At 42.0% G+C, this 23,178-nt stretch overlaps 1 protein-coding gene across 1 annotated transcript in view; it reads right to left on the minus strand.

Moving 5' to 3' along the window:
• Nucleotides 1-23,178, minus strand: part of AP1S3 (adaptor-related protein complex 1, sigma 3 subunit) — a 73,671-nt gene that overhangs the window by 15,325 nt on the left and 35,168 nt on the right. The window contains exons 2-3 of the mRNA XM_011951915.1: nt 3,372-3,550; nt 1,590-1,698 (exon numbers count right to left, since the gene is read on the minus strand). Of these exons, the coding sequence (XP_011807305.1) occupies nt 1,590-1,698; nt 3,372-3,550 (288 nt within the window). The remainder of the gene's footprint in view (nt 1-1,589; nt 1,699-3,371; nt 3,551-23,178) is intronic.

Below are 23,178 nucleotides of genomic sequence, written 5' to 3' on the forward strand. Positions count from 1 at the left end.
AGGCGGAGCTTGCAGTGAGCTGAGATCCAGCCACTGCACTCCAGCCTGGGCGACAGAGCAAGACTCCATCTCAAAAAAAAAAAAAGGGAAGTGCAACAACGCTGGAGGAGTGGTCAGGGATCCATGCTTTGAAAGCTTAAACGACAGTCTAGGGAGATTGATTTTATTTATTGTACATGATGGAAAGTGGCTGTGAAGGAATGCCACACCTATATCTGGGTTTTTTAAGGAAGATGGTAACTAATAAGGCAAGAGGGTGAACAGAGAAAAGCTCAGAGGTATAAAAAGCCTGGTAGGATGTTTAAGAGAAAAGCAAAATTGAAATTCCAAGTGAACCTATACCAGTAAGAGTGGAAAGAAGGAAATGAACGTCAGCCCAATTTGAATAGATAAAGGCAGATTCCGGTAAAGCATAGAAAAAGACAAAAGAAACAGCATCCTTTTGCACTGAAGGATTCTGGAACATAACAAATTCCAATCACAAGACAGAACGGATTTTCAGTAGATGAGTTTGGTTCTGGACCATGAGAAGCCCAGTGAAGACTGTCACCAACCAGGGGAAGAAGAGTCACATAGCAAGGGATTTCCAGGGCAGAGAGTCAGTACACACAGAGTTAGGAACAAATGAGGGCATTTAGGGATGGGCAGAGGGAGGCAGCTGAGTGGAAGAAACCAAGGAGGGGCCTTCAGAAATAACAGGACAAGAGTCAGCAGAAATCAATGTCATGGCAAAATCAAGAATTTAAAGAAAGCGTCATGGTGAACAAGGGTACGGTGCTGCAGCGTGAAGCAGCTGAAGGCAGGTGAAGACTCAAGAGGAATCGCTGGTGTCAACCCACAGGAGGGTTCAGTGGTAACCTGCTGATTTCCTTGGAGAGTAAAGATGGACCCATGCTGTAAGCACTGCCAAGTGAATGAGTTCTGAGGACAGGAGCACCTAGTACAGCATATCACTTGGCAGAAAATGCAAAAAGATTATTGAATAGCAATGTGAAAGAAAAGGATCTGGTTTTTTTGTTTGTTGCTATTTTTCTTATGCATAAATAACTAAGAATACTTATAGCTTAGAAAAAAAGCCAGAGAAAGGATAAAAAGTCAAAACAGAAAAGAGATGACAAAGTCAATGAAGTACAAAGAACAGAATATCAAGAAATCCTTCAGAGTTAAATTCTGGTTCACTGAAATAAGGTCTCTGGTGCATTTGTAGTATGAAGGTAAAGATACAACCACCTCTTGAAAGCTTTGGGTGGCCAGGCGTGGTAGGTCATGCCTATAATCCTAGCTCTTTGGGAAGCTGAGGTGGGAGAACTGCTTGAGGCCAAGAGTTCAAGACCAACCTGGGCAACATAGCAGGACCCCGTCTCTATTTAAAAAGGAAAAAGGAAAGCTTTGGGTCTTTCATTTACTAAGAATTACAGGTAGGGAGAAAAGTCTTGTATTCTAATCTTAGGGGACTAAGGTGATCTTTGGTTCAAGTTCAATTCATATTTTAGATGTGAGAGAGAAAAGGGATGCGATAAAAGACAGAACTGAAGTAAGAGCTGAGATGGGGACTGTAGCTAATCCTAACCGACAAGGACAACACTTACATTTCCAAAATATTTGTCCAGCAGCTCCACGTAACGATGCACAATCTCTAGCGTCAAGAGCTCATTGTCCTGATTTTCTATTGCACAGCAAAAATATAAACTAGCATACCTTGAAACGAAAAATAACAAAAGGAAAATATGACGATACATTAAGCAACCTGGAGGCAGTTTTTCCCGTGAATATGTAAAGTCACCTCCTCCCCCGCTGAGCCTCTCCTCATCCAAGAATGAAATCATTATTCATCACCCCCAATAGCCTCCTGAAATATAAATCAGAATATATGAAAATGCTGTGGGGGTTGGATTACTTCCGTTAATTACGCATGAAAGGCTCTCAACAAAATTGTACCTTGAAGAGCTATTATCAGGAGGACAGTATCCTTTCGCCCCTGGTAATCAGGGTGTCTTCACACCCCTCTCCAGCTTGTCAACTGTTTTTTGTAAAATAGAAAGCCCTGACCAGTGCTGTCAGGAGCCCACGCTCCCCACCCTCCGGCTTCACAACGGGCTTCAGTCATTCTGTGTGAGCCTCCCTCCTCAACTTGTCAGACTCCAACCTTGGGCCCAGCAGATGGAGCTTCGCAGGCACTTGCTGGTAATTTACTCCATTGAATATCAGTCTGTGAAGGTTACCTCTGTTTTTCCCAATGAGTTTTACAGACACCCTTTGCAAGAGAATATCTAAGGAGCATAACTCTTTCCAGGAGTTGCAGTGGGGTGTTGGATACAAGGTCAAGTTAGCTGTGTTCTGTTCCTGGCTTAGGCATCAATTACCTGGGTCTCCAAGGGCAAAATCATGTTACCTCTCAGGCTTAGTTCTCTTACCTATGGAGGGTGCTTTCTAGTAATGGTCTTGCCATGGCAAGCAGGTATGGTAAAAAGAATATGCAGCCTTTAAAGCCAAAAAGATCTAGATTTGAAGCCTGGCTCTAGCAATTAACAATTACTGTGACTGGGAACTGACTACTTAAACTCTTTGTGTCCTCAATGTACTCATTACAAATTCAAGTAATAGGCATAATAAGAGCTGTCCCACTGAACACATCCCCATCTCTCATACTAACCTCCATTTCTTCCAAAGCACTTGTTACTAACTGAAAATATTTTATTTGGTTACTTAATAAATATGTATACTACATGAGAGCAGGAATGTCATCTGTCTTGTTCACTGATGTATTCACAGCCATTAGAACAATGCCAGGAATGGCCGGGCATGACAGCTAACACCTGTAATCCCAGCGCTTTAGGAGGCCGAGGCAGGTGGATCACCTGAGCACAAGAGTTCCAGACCAGCCTGGCCAACACGGTGAAACCCCACCTCTCTTAAAATACAAAAATTAGTCAGGCATAGTGGTAGATGCCTGCAATCCCAGCTACTCAGGAGGCTGAGGCAAGAGAGTCGCTTGAACCCAGGAGGTAGAAGTTGCAGTGAGCCGAGATCATGCCACTGCATTCCAGCCTGGGCGACAGAGTGAGACTCCATCTCCAAAAAATTAAAAAAGAACAATGCCAGGAATGTAACAGGTTTTCATACCACTTTTCTTGAATGCATGCGTGCACTATCAAGGTGTAGTTTATTTACCTAGAATCCATCCTGGTACCTAGAATTTCTTTCAATAAAATGAGAGTTATTTTCTAGTTAGTCTATTGGTACAAATATCTGGGCCCCAGCCTTCAAAGATTTCAGTAAGTGATGGAATTGGTATAGCAATCTAAAATGTTCAGGATTAGAACAAACCAAAACAAGACTGAGAAACTGAGCTCTCAAAAAGTTACTCACACCTTTTATAAACAAGTTTTAGTTCCTTCCAGTCAACAAAACTGCTTGTCCTGTGACCACGGGAGAGAATAATCTGAACAATTTCCCGGGTGATCTTCTTCCTCTCTTTGTCAGGCAGAGTGATGTACCATTTCTGTAGCCGTAATTTCCCTTGTCGACTGAAGAGCAATATGAAATGTATCTAGAACAAACAAAGCACACAAAAAACAGAACCTGATCAACCAAGTCATTCCGTCGTTCTGCAAAGACACTGAAATTCAGTGATGGATTTACATAGAAAGATAATTCTGAACAGATGAAAAAACACTTATCAGCATGGAAACTATCTCATCTGACAAATTATATTTAACCCATCAGAGAAAAAAGAAATGTGTATATCACAGACGTAGCTTACTTTTATTAGAGGAGAAAACTAAGTTTTTTATTTTAATTCTTTTTTTTTTTTAGATGGAGATAGAGTCTCGCTCTGCTGCCCAGGCTGGAGTGCAGAGGCGTAATCTCAGCTCACTGCAACCTCCACCTCCTGGGTTCAAGCAATTCTCCTGCAAATCCTCCTGAGTAGCTGGAATTACAGGCGCCCCCACCTCCATGCCCAGCTAATTTTTGTATTTTTAGTAGAGACGGGGTTTCACCATGTTGGCCAGGCTGGTCTCAAACTCCTGACCTCAGGTGATCACCCTGCCTCAGCCTCCCAAAATGCTAGGATTACAGGCATGAGTCACCGCACCTGGCCTTATTTTAATACTTTTTAAGTGTTATAAACACATATAGGGAAAAATACATCAAGAAAGTAGTAGTAGTTCTGTTTTTAAAACATTAATTTCTTCCTTTACAAGACAAAAAAAAAATGTTAAGGCAATAGAAGAGTTTACTTTAAAAATTACATTCCAGCACCATATTTAACTATAGAAACATAATAATAATATAGAAATAAAGGGGAGAAGAAAAGGAAGTGAGGCTGAAGCAAGGGGCAAGAGAAAGTGAGAAGCTGTCTTAAATGTAAGCTTTTTTTTTTTTTTTTGAGACAGTCTTGGTTTGTCACTCAGGCTGGAGTACAGTGGCATGATCTCGACTCACTGCAACTTCCACCTCTCAGGTTCAAACGATTTTCATGCCTCAGTCTCCCAAGTAACTGAGATTACATGTGCACACCACCATGCTCAGCTAATGTTTTTGTGTCTTTAGTAAAGACGGGGTTTCACCATGTTGGACAGGCTGGTCTCAAACTTCTGGTGTCAGGTGATCCGCCCATCTCAGCCTCCCAAAATGCTGGAATCGCAGGCATGAGCCACTGCATCCAGCCTTAAATGTAAGCTCTTTTCTCCACTTTGCATGTTACTTGGCTGAGAGCTTCAGAATCAACCATCTCAAGTTACAATTGTCTTTGGCATCACCACAGACTCCTAACAATTTAGACAGTGTATTGGCTACACCAGGAAACAACCTGATTTTATTTTCAAATAAGTTTCAAAATGTATATTTGAAATGATGGTGATGAATTTTAAAAGGTTTAAATAAGCAGAAGATATTAGAACATCTGGAAATTTAATTCAAAAACCTTGGAAGGTACAGCACTTGGTGGCTCATACCTGTAATCCCAGCACTTTGGGAGGCCAAGGCAGGATAATCACTTGAGCCCAAGAGTTTGAGACAAGCCTGGGCAACACAGTGAGACACCATCACTAAATTTTTTAAGGCTCTGGTAGAATGTTTTCTTAAAAAGAAATTTTTACAAACCCTTGCAGGTACGGTATATTTAATTTTTGGAAATTGTCAGATGGCCTAATCTTTATTTTATGAGAATTGAGTTTTCTCAATCCACAGTATCAGAAGATCAGGTTTAGAATCATAATTTATTTTGTTCAGTTGTTTTGTTTTTAAAAAATAAAGTGCATTGTTTCAGTTAATTGTGTCATGAAGGAAATTATATATACTGGGAACAAAAAATTATTAGATTTTAAGAAAACATTTTACAGATAAAAGCTTAAACTTCAGGCTGGGTGCGGTGGCTCACGCCTGTAATCCCAGCACTTTGGGAGGACGAGGTGGGTGGATCACCTGAAGTCAGGAGTTCGAGAGCAGCCTGACCAACATGGAGAAACCCTGTCTCTACTAAAAATACAAAATTAGCCGGGTGTGGCGGCGCATACCTGTAGTCCCAGCTACTCAGAGGCTGAGGCAGGAGAATTGCTTGAATCTGGGAGGCAGAGGTTACAGTGAGCTGAGATCACACTATTGCACTCCAGCCTAGGCAACAAGAGTGAAACTCTGTCTCAAAAAAAAAAAAACAAAAAAAAAACAAGATTCAACTCTATTGAAAAGGCTGAGGCCTAAATGTTATGACATAAACCATTATAACTCACTAGGTGGTGATATCTGAGGGTCAAATGAAATCATGCTTTTTACTCAGATCTTCCCCTAACTGCCCCCCTCCCTCAGCCTACAGAATCTGAGGTCTTCTTTTGAAGTGTAATGGCATGAGCATAGCTCACTGCAGCCTCAACCTCCCAGGCTCAGGCGATCCTCCCACCTCAGCCTCCCCAGTAGCTGGCATGCACCACCATGCCTGGCTAATATATACATATTCTATATATATATATTATTATTTTTTTTTTTTTTTGTAGAGACGAGGTCTCCCTATGTTGTCCAGACTAGTCTCAAACTCAAGCCTACAGAATATGAGGTCTTCTTTTGGAGTGCAGTGGCATGATCATAGCTCACCGCAGCCTCAGCCTCCCAGGTTCAAGTGATTCCCCCTGCCTTGGCCTGCCAAAGTTCTGGGATTACAGGCGTGTGCCACCATGCCCAGCTAATACTTTTTAAATTTTGCTGTAGAAACGAGGTCTCCCTATGTTGCCCAGACTGGTCTCAAACTCCTAGGCTCAAGCGATCCTCCCGCCTCTGTCTCCCAGAGTGTTGTGATTACAGGCATGAACCACCATGCCCAGCTCGAGGTTCTTAATAATTCATCTTTTTTTTTCTGGTAACTACAAATTACTTTTTTAATAATTTCAATTTCTGTGTTAGATTCAGGGAGTACATGTGTGCATTTGTTACATGGGTATATTGTGTGATGCTGAGGTTTCGGGTACAACTGAACCTGTCAACCAGGCACTGAATATAGTACTTAAGTTAGTTTCTTAGCCCTTGCCCTGCTCCCTTTCTTCCCCCTCTAGTAGTCCCCAGTGTGTATTGCTGCCACCTTTAGGTTCATAAGTATCCAGTGTTTAGCTCCTGCTTGTGAGAACATGCAATATTTGATTTCCTGTTCCTGTGTTAATTCCCTTAGGATAATGGCCTCCAGCTGCATCCATGTTGCGGCAAAGGACGTGATTTTGTTCTTTTTTAGGCTGTGTAGTATTCCGTGATATATCTGTATATTACCAGGTTTTCTTTATCCATTCCACCATTGATGGGTGGGTCCATGTCTTTCTTATTCACTTTCTATTGTGAATAGCGAATAGGTAATCTTCTTAGAAAAGAAACATCCGTCATAATAATGATATGAGGCCCAAGACATCACAGGTGATGAGAAACCAATTTAAAAACCCTCCTCATCAGCAGCTTTAAGAAAAATCACCTTCAGTCTGGAATTTTAACACAGCATATTTTTTTTTTTTTTTTAAGTATCTGTTTCACTACAACACAGGTATAAACAATTCAACAATCTTGGCCAGGTGTGGTGCCTCACACCTGTAATCCTGGCACTTTGGAAGGCTGAGGAAGGAGGATTGCTTGAGCCCAGGAGTTTGAGAGTAGCCTGGGAAACATAGTAAGACTCCGTATCTATCTAAAATAATAAATAATAATAATAATAATCAAATTCAATAATCAAACACTATCTTCTGAGAATTGTATTGAGAAGGGTATTTTTGCTTCCAAGAAGAGATCATAAAAGTGACTGACATTCTAAGAGCATAAAATAGAATGGTTATATGATCACAAGAGAATAAGGCTCAGCATTGCATCATCACGGTGAGTAAGACTATTAAATCCAATGCCTAGTGAACAGTTCCATTTTTACTGGGAAAATGAAGTCCACACATTTGCCTGGTGTTCTCTTGCATTTCCTGCTAGAAATTTTTCTTCTTCCATCTAACCTAAATCTCTTGTTATAATTTAAACCAGTTTTCCCTGATTTTATCCATAGATTATATAAAAGGAGAATGTATCAAGTATCTTTGGAAGAATAACTGACTTCACGGATTTAAGTCTTTTTTTTTTTTTTTTTTTTGAGACAGAGTCTCACTCTGTCACCCAGGCTGGAGGGCAGTGGCACAATCTTGGATCACTGCAACTTCCTCTTCCTAGGCTCAAGTGATCCTCTTGCCTCAGCCCCCCAGAGTGACTGGGATTACAGGCATCCATCACGCCCAGCTAATTTTTGTATTTTTAGTAGAGATGGGGTTTCACCATGTTGGCCAGGCTGGTCTTGAACTCCTGACCTCACGTGATTGGCCCGCCTCGGCCTCCCAAAGTGCTGGGATTACAGGCGTGAGCCACTGAACCCAGCCGCCATTAAGTCTTCTTTTAGCCTTTTCCTTCCAGACAAAATAAGCCAGGCTTTATGTCTTCTCTTTATTGGTTCTATTTTCAGATCTCATAATCATCATCGTTGAGCATCCTCTGGGAATTCTCCATAGGCTAAATGTTACTTTTAATCTACGGCACCTAGATCAATGTTGGAAGTTCTATTGAGAGGTGTAACTATTGCTGGGTTTAATAATGGATGCTTTTCTAGTTGGTCTGTAGTGCAAACTTATCTCAGGATCAGGTGCCTGCCTTCTTAAACAAGAATCAACAATGTAGAACAACAAACAAAGAGCAATGTTTCATTCTAACAACAAATTCAAGGAGAAAGGATGATCAGGAAAATAATACATCCATTAAGCCCATATAAAATGCAAATATGCATTCCAAACTCAAAAACAGCAATAGATTCAAATGTATCCAATAATTGCATTGCATGAGGCAATGTTTGACGATTTAGCCCTCTCAAGTTCTGCTCTGCTTGAGAACTGGGCTTGTGTTGTCGCGTCTGTCACCTCTCCAGATTTAATGAGGTAGCTTGAACAAACTGGAAGAATGAATTGTAATGATTCACAAGAGTTCATCACCTCCAGCAATTAATTTTATCCAATTTATCAGTTTTAGTCATTCAGGGCGCATTTGAATAATACTCTTCAAAAGGTTAATTTTAAAAAGTACCATTTTTGATTAGTATTCGCTTGAGAGTAGAAAAAAAGGCATGGGAAGACTTTTTCAATATTTGCCAAGAGCCAACTTAAATGCAAGTAGATGTCATAAACAAGTTCATCTGACTTCGGAAAACAACACTCTAGCATTCCCTTTCAATAATATTGTTGGGACAAAAGGAACAATGGAGGGACTCTCCCAAGAGACACCAACTTCAGCAACAGCTATAACATCCAATGAGGTGTGCTGACTTCTTACACTTGACCCAAATGCTTGGCACCAAGTGGGCAGCTGGTCCCACCAAGACCTCCATCCCCACCTCCAAAGGGGCAACTTCTGTCAGCCGCCATCTTGAGAGGTCTCACTTGTTAACAGACCCAAAGTCTGTCCTTCAAACCCAAAGACATCAGGTGATTCCAGCTTTCTTTGTCCTCAGAGTGTCTACTAGAGCAATCCTTGATCTAATTGGGCACAGCCCCAAATTCTCATTTAGACTCAGAACGCAAACTTCTCTGGGCGTTTTCTAATCTCTTTCTGAAGCACGTTCTGGGGGACACTGTTAGTCCTCTGAGGGAAGCACGAAGCGGAGCAGCACCAGTCTGCTGAGTCCGCGCTCTGGCCGGTGTCGGCATTTTCCTTCTAGGTGAAGAGGAACCCTGAAGGCTTCCAGTAGCAGCTTTGGTTCACATCTCCCTGCTCTTGACCTAGATCCATGAAGTGGACCCACAGCCAGCTTCTAAGAAGAGAGACATCCAGGACCCCGCCCTGTCCCCAGCATCGTCACACTCCAAACACCAGCCTTTCAGGACTAGCTCCTATCTCAGGACCTGAGCTGCTCAAACAAATACTCAGGCTGTGATTGGCCCATGGTTCTGAAGGCTGTTACACTACCTATAGGGGCTATTACCACCTTATCTACAGCAATCTGTGCTCTAACACTGGTTCCATCAACCTGAGAGGCCATCGTCCGGTGGCCCAGAAAATGACACATCACTTAACGCCACTGCTCTGATCTTCACTTCCTCAGTCCTTTTTACTGCATCTACAACCACTCTGCAAATTCCCAAACCCAATCCACCCTCACCTTTACTTCTACATGGAGGTCACCAGATGCCCCTGAGAAAAACCAAAGAGGGCTTTGCAAATTGGTGCCACTGTTAAGGTCTGATGACCAAGCTCGGCTGAATCTCCTGTGGTACTCGGAGACCCTCCACTACCTCTCAATGCAAAGGACTTCCAAGCATCTTCCCCTTTGATCCCCCACTGAGTCATTTCATATCACCACCATGCCCCCATATTCCCAGTCTCCATCCTCACTCCTTGACTCTGAGAGGATAAAAGTCATTCTGGGGACTCCTTTGGCTCTTCCCACACTTGTATAGCTGTGTGCACAGACTTGTCACACCCACTCCCCAACACAATGTATTTTCTTCCTGCATCAGAGAGCACAACGCTTCTCACATTCTGGCTTTCAACCCTCACCTGCCTCTTTGAGAGCATGGCATCGTCACTCCCACACTGCCAGGCTGTGCCTCCTCTTCTGGGGTGCCTCACCTGCAAATGCTGAATAACCCAAGTCTCTCTCATCTTTAAAAAACAATCACCCACCGCCCAGACCTCCAACTCTCCTGAAAAGTGACTCAGCAGTAAGTGTCAAGAGAAGTGCCCGTATCTTCGGTCTCAGTAATTCTGCTTTTAAAATCTGTCTTTGGCCAGGTGTGGTGGCTCATGCTTGTAATCCCAACACTTTGGGAGGCCAAGGCGGGAAGATCACTTGAGCCCAGGAGTTCAAGACCAGCTTGGGCAACATAGGGAGACTGTGTCGCTACCAAAATAATAATAATAATAAATAAAATATTTCTTAAGAATGTGCCCTAAAATGCAGACAAATATTGAGGCATTAGATGTTTACTACACTTCTTTATATTAGCATACAAAAACAAACTAAAAAATGCCTAAATATCCAATAATAGAGTTTAAATGATATTCACTAAATAATTTCAACAAAGTAAGAATGCTTATGATACAATGTTGTTTAAAAAAGATGGCTAGGCGCGATGGCTCATACCTGTAATGCCAGCACTTCGGGAGGCCGAGGCGGGCGGATCACCTGAGGTCAGGAGTTCGAGACCAGCCTGGCCAACATGACGAAACTCTATCTCTACTAAAAAATACAAAAAATCAGCCAGGTGTGGTGGTGGGTGCCTGTAATGCCAGCTACTCAGGAGGCTGAGGCAGGAGAATTGCTTGAACCCGGGAAGCAGAGGCTGCAGGGAGATGAGATCACGCCACTGCACTTCAGGCTGGGCAATAAGACCAAAACTCCATCTCAAAAAAATAAAAATAAAAAAGATTATATTGTGTGTGTAGTATAGCAAAAATGTAAAAGTATTCTTGCAAAAAAAAAAATCACATGAAAGAAATACACTAAATTGTTACAGTGGTTATCTTACAACAGTGAAACTGTAAATGTTATTTTCTGCTTTGTACTTGTCTGTATTTTCCAAAATTCATATGTATGATTCTATAATTAGAAAAAAATGCTTAACAAAAAGAATATCCATGAGTTCAATAAAAATCAGTCAACATTCTATCTGAAAGTCTAATACTAAGTAAATGCCAAAGTTCTTTCAACAAATAAAACTTTAGCTCAAAGAGATAGTACACTACCCAGGTGACCCTGTAGTAATGGCAAAAAGAATTGCAGACTGTGTGGCTGCCAGTGGTTGTGGCAGTGTGTCGGGGAGGGATGAACAGGTGGAGGACGGAGGATTTTAGGGGAGTGCAAATACTCAGTATGATACTATAATGGAGGATCCGTGTCATTATAAATTTGTCCAAACCGATAGAATGTCCAACACCAACAATGAACTCTACATGTAACAAGCTCACACTGTACTCCCTGAATCTAAAATAAAAGTTGAAATTACAAAACAAAAAATAAATTAACTACAGAGAAGAGTCGGTGTAGGCTCATCAGTTGCAACAGGTGTACCACTCCGGTGGGGGACGTTGATAACAGGAGAGACTCCACATGTGTTGGGGCAGGAGCTATATGAGATATCTCGTACCTTCCACTCAATTTTGTCATGAACTTAATACTGCTCTAAAAAAATTAAGTCTTAAGAAATGTATGAACTGTGTAACCAAAGTATCTCCGAGCTACACAACTAAGATGACAATTACATATGCATAGGGAAAACAGTAATAGGTAAGGATCATTTAAAAATGATCATTGTTGCCTTGTTAAGATGGAGGAGCCCTAATAACTGTTTTTCTCTAATTTCAAAGCAACGTCATTTAATTCTGGCAATAAACTGAAGAAAGTGAAAGGACAGGAAAGTGCGAACCTGCAGTTCAGGTTTCATTCACATTAACTAGAGCATTGTTTTTACAACAGGTGAAATCCAGTGGGTTATAAAATAAACTTAGTAGACTGTAATCAACATGATAAAACAATCCAGGGATGGTGGCTCCTGCATGTAACCCCAGCACTTTGGGAAGCTGAGACAGGAAGATTGCTTGAGGTCAGGTGTTCAAGACTAGCCTGGGCAACATAGTGAAACTCTGTGTCACTACAAAAAAAAAGTATTAAATTTAAAAAAAAAAAAAAGAAGAAGGCCAGGCAATGGTGGCTCATGCCTATAATTCTAGCACTTTGGGAGGCCAAGGTGAGCAGATCACTTGAGTTCAAGAGTTCAAAACCAGCCTGGGCAACATGGTGAAACCCCATAATCTCTACCAAAGATACAAAAATTAGCCAGGCATGGTGGTGCAGCTGTAGTCCCAACTACTTGGGGGACTATGACGGCAGGAGGATCACTTGAACCCAGGGGGTGGAGGCTGCAGTGAGCTGAGATCATGCCACTGCCCTCCAGCCTGGGTGACAAAGTGAGACCCTGTCTCGAAAAAAAAAAAAAAAAAAAGAAGTGATATGGTTTGGATCTGTGTCCCCACTAAACCACTAAACTCATGTCGAATTGTAATCCCCAGTGTTGGAGATGGGGCTTAGTGGGAGGTGACTGGATCATGAGGATCTAGAGTTCTCATGAATGGGTTAGCACCATCTCCTTGATGCTGTTCTCACAAGAGTCAGTGAGTGAGTTATTGTGAGATCTGGTTGTTTAAAAGTGTGTGGCAACTCCCCCCCTCTCTTCTTCCTGCTCCAGCCATGTGAGGTGCTGCTTCCCCTTTGCCTTCAACCATGATTGTAAGTTTCCTCAGGCCTCCCCAGAAGCAGAAACCACTATGCTTCCTATACAGCCTTCAGAACCGTGGGCCAATTAAACCTGTTTTCTTTATAAATTACCCAGTCTTGGGTATTTCTTTACAGCAATGCAAGAACGGATGAATACAAGAAGAAATATTTGTAGACATCTGCAACACTCCTGGGTCTTAACCCTTCAGAGTGTGCAAAGCCATATGTCTTCATTTAAGAGAGAAAGGTGTTCCTGAGCTAAGAAGTTGACAGAAATCTTCAACCAAACTTTGGAAGATAGAGACAGAAATGAGATGACAGATTTGGCAAAACAGGGGAAGTTGTCACTGAAAGGGTGAATTCCCAAGAGAAACCAGATATGTCTCCCCAGAGAATGCCTGAGAACAACACTTGGGGGCACCATGTCCCTAGAATACAAGGGATAAGGCAGAGTTCTGAAAGAAGGGAGAACGGCTAAAAGTCTCCCTATCAAGTAACTGACATGTGCACATGCAGATTTCTAGGGACTACAGCTAAGTGAAAATGCACATGCATATGCAACACACACATACACACACACACAAACTATACCACACAGTAAGTTTCCAGTTGCTTTATCCAAGGGTACAGAAATTTAGGAACTCCATGCAGTTGGAGAACCTCTTAGCACAGCTTGCTCCATCCCCCAGAGTCAGTAGCCTCCCAAGCAGGGCTGCTGATACTGTTCACACAAAGCAGGGCATTACCTAATCTGAGAAGCTCCAGTGTAAATGCCACAGTTCTTTTTTTTTGAGATGGAGTCTCACTCTGTCGCCCAGGCTGGAGCACAGTGGTATGATCCTGGCTCGCTGCAACCTCCATCTCCCGGGTTCAAGTGATCCTCGTGTCGTGCCTCAGCCTCCCGAGTAGCTGGGATTATAGACATGTGCCACCATGCCTGGCTTATTTTTGTATTTTTAGTAGAGATAGGGTTTCACCACATTGGCCAGGCTGGTCTCGAACTCCTGACCTCAAGTGATCCACCCACCTGGGCCTCTCAAAGTGCTGGGATTACAGGCATGAGCCACTGCACCAGGCTGGATTGCCACAGTTCTTATATACTTAAGGCTTACATCCCCACACAAAGGACTTACATCATCTTCGCCCTTAAGAAGAGATACTTGGCCGGGTGCAGTGGTTCACAGCTATAACCCCAGGACTTTGGGAGACCGAGGCGGGCAGATCCCCTGAGGTCAGGAATCCAAGACCAGTCTGGCCAACATGGTGACACCTCAACTCTACTAAAAATATAAAAATTAGCTGGGGGTGGTGGCACATGCCTGTATCCCAGCTACTTGTGAGGCTGAGGCAGGAGAATTGCTTGAACCTGGGAGGCAGAGGTTGCAGTGAGCCAAGGTTGCACCACTGCACTCCAGCCTTGGTGACAGAGCAAGACTCTGTCTCAAAAAAAAAAAAAAAAAAAAAAGAGAGAGAGAGAGAGATTTACAGATGTGTGCAACCCTCCTGGATCCTAAACCTAATTCACAGCCTGAAAAGCTATATATGTAAGGTTTCTGAACCTCCATCTCTAGCTTTGTTGTACAGAAAAACCCATCTCTTAATTCAAGAGACTGAATGATTCTTCCCTGAAGCCACTAAATGGCAGAGAAAAGACCTTAGGTACTAACAATGAAGACTCCAGTCAACCTGTCTATGCCCTCAGAACTGCCTGTCAGCATTTAAGCACTCTGCTTCTAAATATGAGTAGACGACAAGAGTCCCAGGCATTTGAAAACAGCCTGTGACAAGAAAGAGACAGAAAAAAACAAATAGAAAAAAAAACACTGGATACAGTAACAAATCACAGAGCTGAACAAATTGCTATACACAAACACATACACACACACAATATACTCAGAGATGGTTAAAAGATGATGTTCCTATGTTAATAAAACAGTTTCCTTTTTTAAAAAGAGGTAAGAAAAAGTTCTTAAAAGTCAAAAACTATGATAACCAAAATAAAGTCAAAAGTATCTCCAATAAACTGGACGCCCTCAAAAAATAGATGTAAGCTGGGCACAGTGGAATGCCTGTAGTCCCAGCTACTCCAGAGGCTGAAGCAGGAGGATCACTTGAGCCCAGGAGTTCAAGGCCAGCCTGCAAAATAGAGTGAGATCCCATCCTTCAAAAATAATTTTTAATAGATGGGAAATTAATGGAAAATATAAAACTATAGAGGGGGTGCTGGGTATGGTGACTCATGCCTACAATCCTGGCACTTTGAGAGGCAAGGTGGGTTGATCACTTGAGACCAGGAGTTCAAGGCCAGCCAGGGTCAACATGACAAAATCTGTCTCAAAAAAAAAAAAAAAAGCCAGGCATGGTGGCACATGCCTATGGTCCCAGCTACTCAGGAGGTTGAAGTAGGAGGATTGCTTAAGCCCAGGAGGCAGCGGTTGCAGTGAGCCGTGATCATGCCACTCCACTTCAGCCTGGGTGATAGTGCAAGACTCTATCTTAAAAAAAAAAAAAAAAACTACAGGCAATCAAACAAGAAGGTGTAATGATATCTAGAAAGATGGAGCAGAGATAATGGAGAGGAAGAAAATACCAAAGAAAGAATTCAAAATTTTTTCAAGAACTAAGTAGATGAGACTTCAGATTTTAAAAAGCTCATCAAGTGTGCAGCACAATGAATTTTAGAAACACATCAACATTTAACTTCAGAACAACCATGACAAAGAGAGTAGCCTGAGATTCCAGGAAGATAGTTTACATGCAATGGATCAGAAACCAGAACCTGCAATAGTAGATGCTGAAAGATGAGAAGTCTACATCCAGCCAAATTATCAATCAAGAGACATGACATTTTGACACATGCAAAGACTAAAAATACAAAGAAAAGAAATTGCCTCCAGTCTTTTCTTTTTTGAGACAGAGTCTTGCTCTGTTGCCCAGGCTGGAGTACAGTGGCATGATCTCAGCTCACTGCAACCTCTGCTTCTGGGTTCAAGCAATTCTCCTACCTCAGCCTCCTGAGTAGCTGGGATTACAGGCACCTGCCACCACGCTTGGCTAATTTTTTTTGTATTTTCAGTAGAGATGAGGTTTTGCCATGTTGGCCAGGCTGGTCTCAAACTCCTGACCTCAAGTGATTCACCTGCCTTGGTCTCCCAAAGTGCTGAGATTACAGGCACGACCACCGTGCCCAGCAATTGTTTGATTTTACCTAAAACAGTTTTTTTTCAACCTGTACAGGTTCATAGAATAAGGATGTCATGACTCTACTGGCCTGTAGGTGAAGTAATACACTTTAACATATGTCCTGAAGATAATATATATTTATGGTATAAAATGTGATTTTTATACGTATACATTTATAAAGTGATTGTCACAATCAAGCTAATTAGCATATCCATCACCTCACATAGTTAAAATCTGTGTGTGTGTTGTGACAACATTTAAGATCTACTTTCAAGATTCAGTTAATCACAATCAGAAATGATAAGAGGGATATTATCATTGACCCCACAGAAATACAACTAACCATCATAGAACACAAAAACACCTCTATACACATAAACTAGAAAATCTAGAAGAGATGGACAAATTCCTGGACACATACACCCTCCCAAGACTGAACAAGAAAGAAATTTGATCCCTGAATAGACCAATAGACCACTAACTTTTTCTGAAGTTGAGACAGTAACAAATAGCCTACCAACCAAGAAAAGCCCAGGATCAGATGAATTCACAGCTGAATTCTACCAGAGGTGCAAAGAACTGGGACCATTCCTACTGAAAATATTCCAGAACACTGAAAAGGAGGGACTTCTCCTAACTCATTCATGAGGCCAACATCATCCTGAAACCAAAACCTGGCAGAGATACAACAACAACAACAACAAAAAAACACTTCAGGCCAATATCCTTGATGAATATCAATGCAAAAATCCTCAACAAAATACTGGCAAACCAAATCCAGCAGCACATCAAAAAGCTTATCCACCATGATCAAGTTGGCTTCATCCCCAGGATGCAAGGTTCGTTCAGCATACACAGATCAGTAAATGTGATTCATCACATAAACAGATATGAAGACAAAAATCACATGATTATCTCAATAGATGCAGAAAAGCCCTTTGATAAAATTCAACATCCCTTCATGTTAAAAACTCTCAACAAACTAGATATTGAAGGAACATACCTCAAAATAACAAGAGCCATTTGTGACAAAAGCCAATATCATACTGAACGGGCAAAAGCTGGAAGCATTCTTCTTGAAAACCAGCACAAGATAAGGATACCCTCTCTCACTACTCTTATTCCACATAGTATTGGAAGTTCTGTGCCCTCTCTCACTACTCTTACTCCACATAGTATTGGAAGTTCTGGTTAGGGCAATCAAGCAAGAGAAAGAAATAAAGCATATTCAGATAGGAAGAGAGGAAGTCAAACTATCTTTATTTGCAGATGACATGATCCTATATTTAGAAAATCTTATCATCTCAGCCTGAAAGCATCTGAAGCTAATAAGCAACTTTAGCAAAGTCTCAGGATACAAAAATGAATGCGCAAAAATCACGAGCATTCCTATACACCAACAACAGGCAAGCCAAGGGCCAACTCATGAATGGATTCCCATTCACAACTGCCACAAAAGGAATAAAATACCTAAGAATACAGCTAACAAAAACCACTGCTCAAAGAAATCAGAGATGACACAAACAAATGGAAAAACATTCCATGCTCATGGACAGAAAGAATCAATATCATGAAAATGACCATATTGCACAAAGCAATATACAGATTCAATGCTATTCCCATTAAACTACCATTGACATTATTCACAGAATTAGAAAAAATTATTTTAAAATTCATATGGAACCAGAAAAGAGCCCGAATAGCCAAGACAATCCTAAGCAAAAAGAACAAAGCTGGAGGCATTACACTACCCAAACTATACTACAAGGCTACTACTTTGAGGCTACTATACTACTTCAAATTATGTTACAAGACTACAGTAACCAAAACAGCATGGTACTGGTACAAGAACAGACACGTTAACTGTGGAACAGAACTGAAAACTCAGAAGACCTCACACTTACAACCATCTGATCTTCGACAAACCTGACAAAAATAAGCAATGAGGAAAGGACTTCCTATTTAATAAATGGTGCTGGGAGAACTGACTAGCCATATGCAGAAGATTGAAACTGTGCTCCTTCCTTATACTATATTAAAAAATCAACTCAAGATGGATTAAATACTTAAATGTAAAACCAAAACTACAGAAACCATAGAAGAAAAGCTAGGCAATACCATTCAGGACATAGTCACGAGCAGATTTCATGACGAAAATGCCAAAAGCAATTGCAACAAAAGCAAAAATTGACAAGTGGGATCTACTTAAAGAGTTTCTGCACAGCAAAAGAAACTGTCATCAGAGCAGACAGACATCCTATAGAATGGGAGAAAATTTCTGCAATCTATTCATCTGACAAAGGTCTAATATCCAGCATCTACAAGGAACTTAAACAAATTTACAAGAAAAAAAACCCACTAAAAAGTGGGCAAAGGACATGAACAGACACTTGCCTAAAGAAGACATACATGCAGCCAACAAACATGAAAAAAAAAAAGCTCAACATCACTAATCATTCGAGAAAAGCAAATCAAAATCACAGTGAGATACCACCTCACACCAGTCAGAATGGTCATTACTAAAAAGTCAAAAACCAACAGATGCTGATGAGGTTGTGAAGAAAAAGGAACACTTTTACACTGTTGGTGGGGGTATAAATTAGTTCAAACATTATGGAAGACAGTGTTGCAATCCCTCAAAGTCCTACAGGCAGAAGTACCATTTGATTGAGCAATTCCATTACTAGATATATACCCAAAGGAATATAAATCATTATATTATAAAGATACATGCCTGTGTACATTCATTGCAGCACCATTCACGATAGCAAAGACATGGAGTCAACCTAAATACCCATCCATGGAGTCAGACTGGACTAAGAAAATGTGGTACATACACAGCATGGAATACTATGCAGACATAAAAAGGAATGAGACTCTGTCCTTTGCAGGGACATAGTGGAGCTGGAAGCCATTATCCTCAGCAAACGAATGCAGAAACAAAAAACCAAGTACTCCATGTTCTCACTTAGAAGTGGGAGCTGAATGACTGAACACATGGACACATGGGGGGAACAATAGGGAGTGGGGGTGGGAGGAGGGAGAGCATCCAGAAGAATAGCTAATGGATGCTGGGCTTAATACCTCAGTGATGGGATGATCTGTGCAGCATGCTCAAGTATATAATACATTATTATTAACTACAGTCACCAAGATGTACATTAAATCTCCAAGACCTATTCAACCTAACTAAAACTTTGTACCCTTTGACTAACATCTCCCCTTTTCCCACCACCACCTAATACATTGTTTTGTTTTGTTTTGTTTTCCAGATGGTGTTTCACCATGTTGGCCAGACTCGTCTCGACTTCTGACCTCAGGTGATCCTCCCGCCTTGGCCTCCCAAAGTGCTGGGATTACAGACATGAGCCACTGTGTTCAGTCTACAAGTTTTAAGTAGAAAGGATTGATAGTTTTTACTGATTCTGTGTTTGTCCTTTGTGTTTTAGTAAGTTACTACATATGATCCTCAGCTATCACCTTTGGATTAAAGAGGTTTCACCTCTTGAGCTTTTTTTCCTACCATAGGTTTCTTAATTCCCTTATCATTTTGCATTTTTCTTCCTGAATCATGCCTAACTCCATTTCTTGTTCAGAATGAGGACTCATATATTGGTGGAACTCTTAAATTTTGAGAAATAGTAACTAGCCCTCTATTAATATTCTGGGTGAAGAAGTGCTTTGGCTTTTCTATAAGGGTTAGAGAACACTAACCCCTATAACTAACCCCTATAACACTAAGACTATCGCACCCCTGCACTCCAGTCTGTGCAACACAGAGGGACTCCATCTCAAAAAAATAAAACCGCCCGGGCGCGGTGGCTCAAGCCTGTAATCCCAGCACTTTGGGAGGCCGAGACGGGCGGATAACGAGGTCAGGAGATCGAGACCATCCTGGCTAACACGGTGAAACCCTGTCTCTACCAAAAAAATACAAAACTCTAGCCGGGCGAGGTGGCGGGCGCCTGTAGTCCCAGCTACTCGGGAGGCTGAGGCAGGAGAATGGCGGGAACCCGGGAGGCGGAGCTTGCAGTGAGCTGAGATCCGGCCACTGCACTCCAGCCCCAGCGATAGAGCGAGACTCTGTCTCAAAAATAAATAAATAAATAAATAAAATTAAAATATATATACATATAAAATAAAATAAATTATCCAGGAGTCAGTCCCTCCTATGGTTTTCTTGAGAAAGCCCTCCTTTAAAAAGCCCAGGGTTTTATTGGGTATCAGAAACTTACAACTTGTATTACTTTTCTCCAGATACGATAAACTCAATTAGCACTTGTATTTGCCACATCTTCTGGCAGCTTTATCCTGACAGGTTTAACAGTTCTCTGGCCAGAAGCGCCCAATAGCATCTGCAAACTAAGAGACCCAGCTGCCCTCTTCTTTCTGCTAGATCAATTATAAAAATGTTACGCACGACTCATCTGAACACTCATTCCTCCAGGGCTCCATGGTTTACCTTTGCATGTCGGGATGAGCCTTTAAAACAATTATCCTGATGTCCTTCCTCTAAGCGCACTCTGAAAGCCACAAGACTATCTTTCCAAGGCTACTCCCTCTCAACCCTCTCCCTTGCGTCTGAACCCCCATCAGAGGGGCTTTCTGAAAGTGGAAAGGAGGGATGTTCACTGTTTCTTCAGCAGCATAGCATATTCACCTTCTCAAAGGGCTCCAGCCAAATCCAGTTCCCTCTTCCACAAGCCAAGTTGCCTTCTCCCTAGAAAGGCCATCTGCAAGCAGGGTGCCGTGGCTCACACTGGTAATCCCAGCACTTCCAAGGTGGGCAGATCACCTGAGGTCAGGAGTTTGAGAACAGCCTGACCAACATGTGGAAACCCCATCTGTACTAAAAATATAAAATTAGCCGGGCGTAATGGCTCATGCCTGTAATCCCAGCTACTCAGGCTGAGGCAGGAGAATCGCTTGAACCCGGGAGGCAGAGGTTGTAATGAGCCAAGATTGCAGCAATGCACTCCAGCCTGGGCAACAAGAGTGAAACTCTGTCTCAAAAATTTAAAAAAAAAAAAAAATTATTTTAAAAAGGCCATCTGCTGACGTCTTTCGTGATGTATCCTTAGTATAGATTTTACCAGCATGCTCTGGGTAGAAATAAGATTTGCCAGATGGAAGTTTCCCAGATACCTTTTACACATGTTCTTAGGATGAAGATTCACAGACATCTGCCAGTCTTCTATTTTAGTGACCCTTTGAAACAAATTTGTTACATTCCACAAATTTAAATGTTAGCTTTTTCAAGCTTGTTGCATGCCATCCGGCCAAAATGGTATAACTCAATCACTGCTTTTGGATTTTGTCCAGGGCCCACTGGGCATTTATCACTAGGCCAGGCAGAGAGTGCTGGGAGGCAGTGGAGTAGCTTGGTTAAGTGGGAAAACTTTGGTAATCAGTAGCTTGAGAGCTTGTATTTAAATCCTGCCTCTGTCATTTATGAGCTAAGTCAATGTGAAAAAGTTACCTGATCTTTCCAGTCTCCTCATCAACAAAATAGGAAAAACAACGGTAAGGACCTCAGTGATGCTGGGAGAACAAAACGATATTACACATGTCAACCTCTATAGTGTAGAGTCCGGCAAAGAATGAGTATTCAGTAAATGTCTGTAATCATTAATAAATTACCCAGGTGGGTTGCAGTGGCTCATGCCTGTAATCCCAGCACTTTGGGTGGCTGAGGCGGGCAGATCACCTGAGGTCAGGAGTTTGAGACCAGCCTGGCCAATACGGTGAAAGCCCATCTCTACCAAAAATACAAAAATTACCCAGACGTGGTGGCAGGCGTCTGTAATCCCAGCTACTTGGGAGGCTGAGGCAGGAGAATCGCTTGAACCCGGGAGGTGGAGGATGCAGTGAGCCAAGATCGCACCATTGCACTCCAGCCTGGGCAACACAGAGAGACTCCGTCTCAAAAAAAAAAAAAAATTAATTAATAAAAAATAAATTATCCAGGTGTCAGCACCTCACATTTATACTCCCATTTATCTTCATCAAGGCAGGCAAAAACAATCTATGCTTCCCCATTCAGAATTATCCCATTACTACCCCATTATTTATTTCTCTAACAGTTTCCACGTTCTGATGGAAAGAGCCTCTTACAGCCATTTCACAGGTACCCAGAAGGACATTCTTGGGAAACAACAAACTATTTGCTGTCTAGCTGACTTACTTACTTTGTCTCCTTAATCGCCTGGTCTCATCAATCACCTTTCCATTATTATTATTTAAATAAGTTTATCCCAGAAACAGCAGGGATATACTTAGAGGTGAGTAATCTGGAGTTCCTTTCTTTCACTTGAACACTGACCAATGGTCTTCTGATTATGTATTTATTCAAGTTCCCTGTAAGGTGTTTACTTCAGGGTTCCCCATTTTTTCACTTATGGATGTGTAGTCTTCTAGCATCCTTTTTTTTTTTTTTCCTTGAGATGGAGTTTCATTCTTGTCACCTAGGCTGGAGTGCAGTGGTGCAATCTCAGCTCACTGTATCCTCCATGTCGCAGGTTCAAGCGATTCTCCCACCTCAGCCTCCCGAGTAGCTGGGATTACAGGCGCCCACCACTGTGCCCAGCTAATTTTTGTAGTTTTAGTAGAGACTGGGCTTCACCACATTGGCCAGGCTGATCTCGAACTCCTGACCTCACGTGATCCACCCACCTTGGCCTCCCAAAGTGCTGGGATTACAGGCATGAGCCACGGCGCCTGGTCCTCTAACTTCTTTTTCTGTAAATGAGTGGCAGCAGCGGAATTTTGAATTTTGAGTTTTCACTTTCCCTGCTGATTCCTTATTTGTACTGCATCACTCCTCTAAGGTGAATCACGTCCACTCTTTTCCCACCAGTTTCTAGGCGCAGACATAGCACCAGTTATGGTGGATCAGAAGGCAGGTGTGGCCTGAACCAACTCCCCTCGTCTCTCTCTCCAGACCTCATGTCTTCATCCAAGAAATAGGAGAGCCAGGTCACATATCCAAATGCCTTTCACAGGCTGGGCAGGGGCAGGTAACATATTACATAAGGGTAAAGGTTCAGCATCATATAATAGGGGGTGGAGGAGAGAGCAGCAACTAAGAATCACAAGCTCCAACGAAAGACACAGCCACAACTCTGCCATAGTCAAGTGTGGCCAAGAAAAACATGTCAATCACTGTTGCTGAGTCTTCAGAATTTTTTCCCAAAAGCCTGAAATCTGGATGATTAGGTGAAATACTGGGGTTG

Source organism: Colobus angolensis, unplaced genomic scaffold, assembly GCF_000951035.1.
Source record: "Colobus angolensis palliatus isolate OR3802 unplaced genomic scaffold, Cang.pa_1.0 Scaffold33, whole genome shotgun sequence".
Taxonomy (NCBI): domain Eukaryota; kingdom Metazoa; phylum Chordata; class Mammalia; order Primates; family Cercopithecidae; genus Colobus; species Colobus angolensis.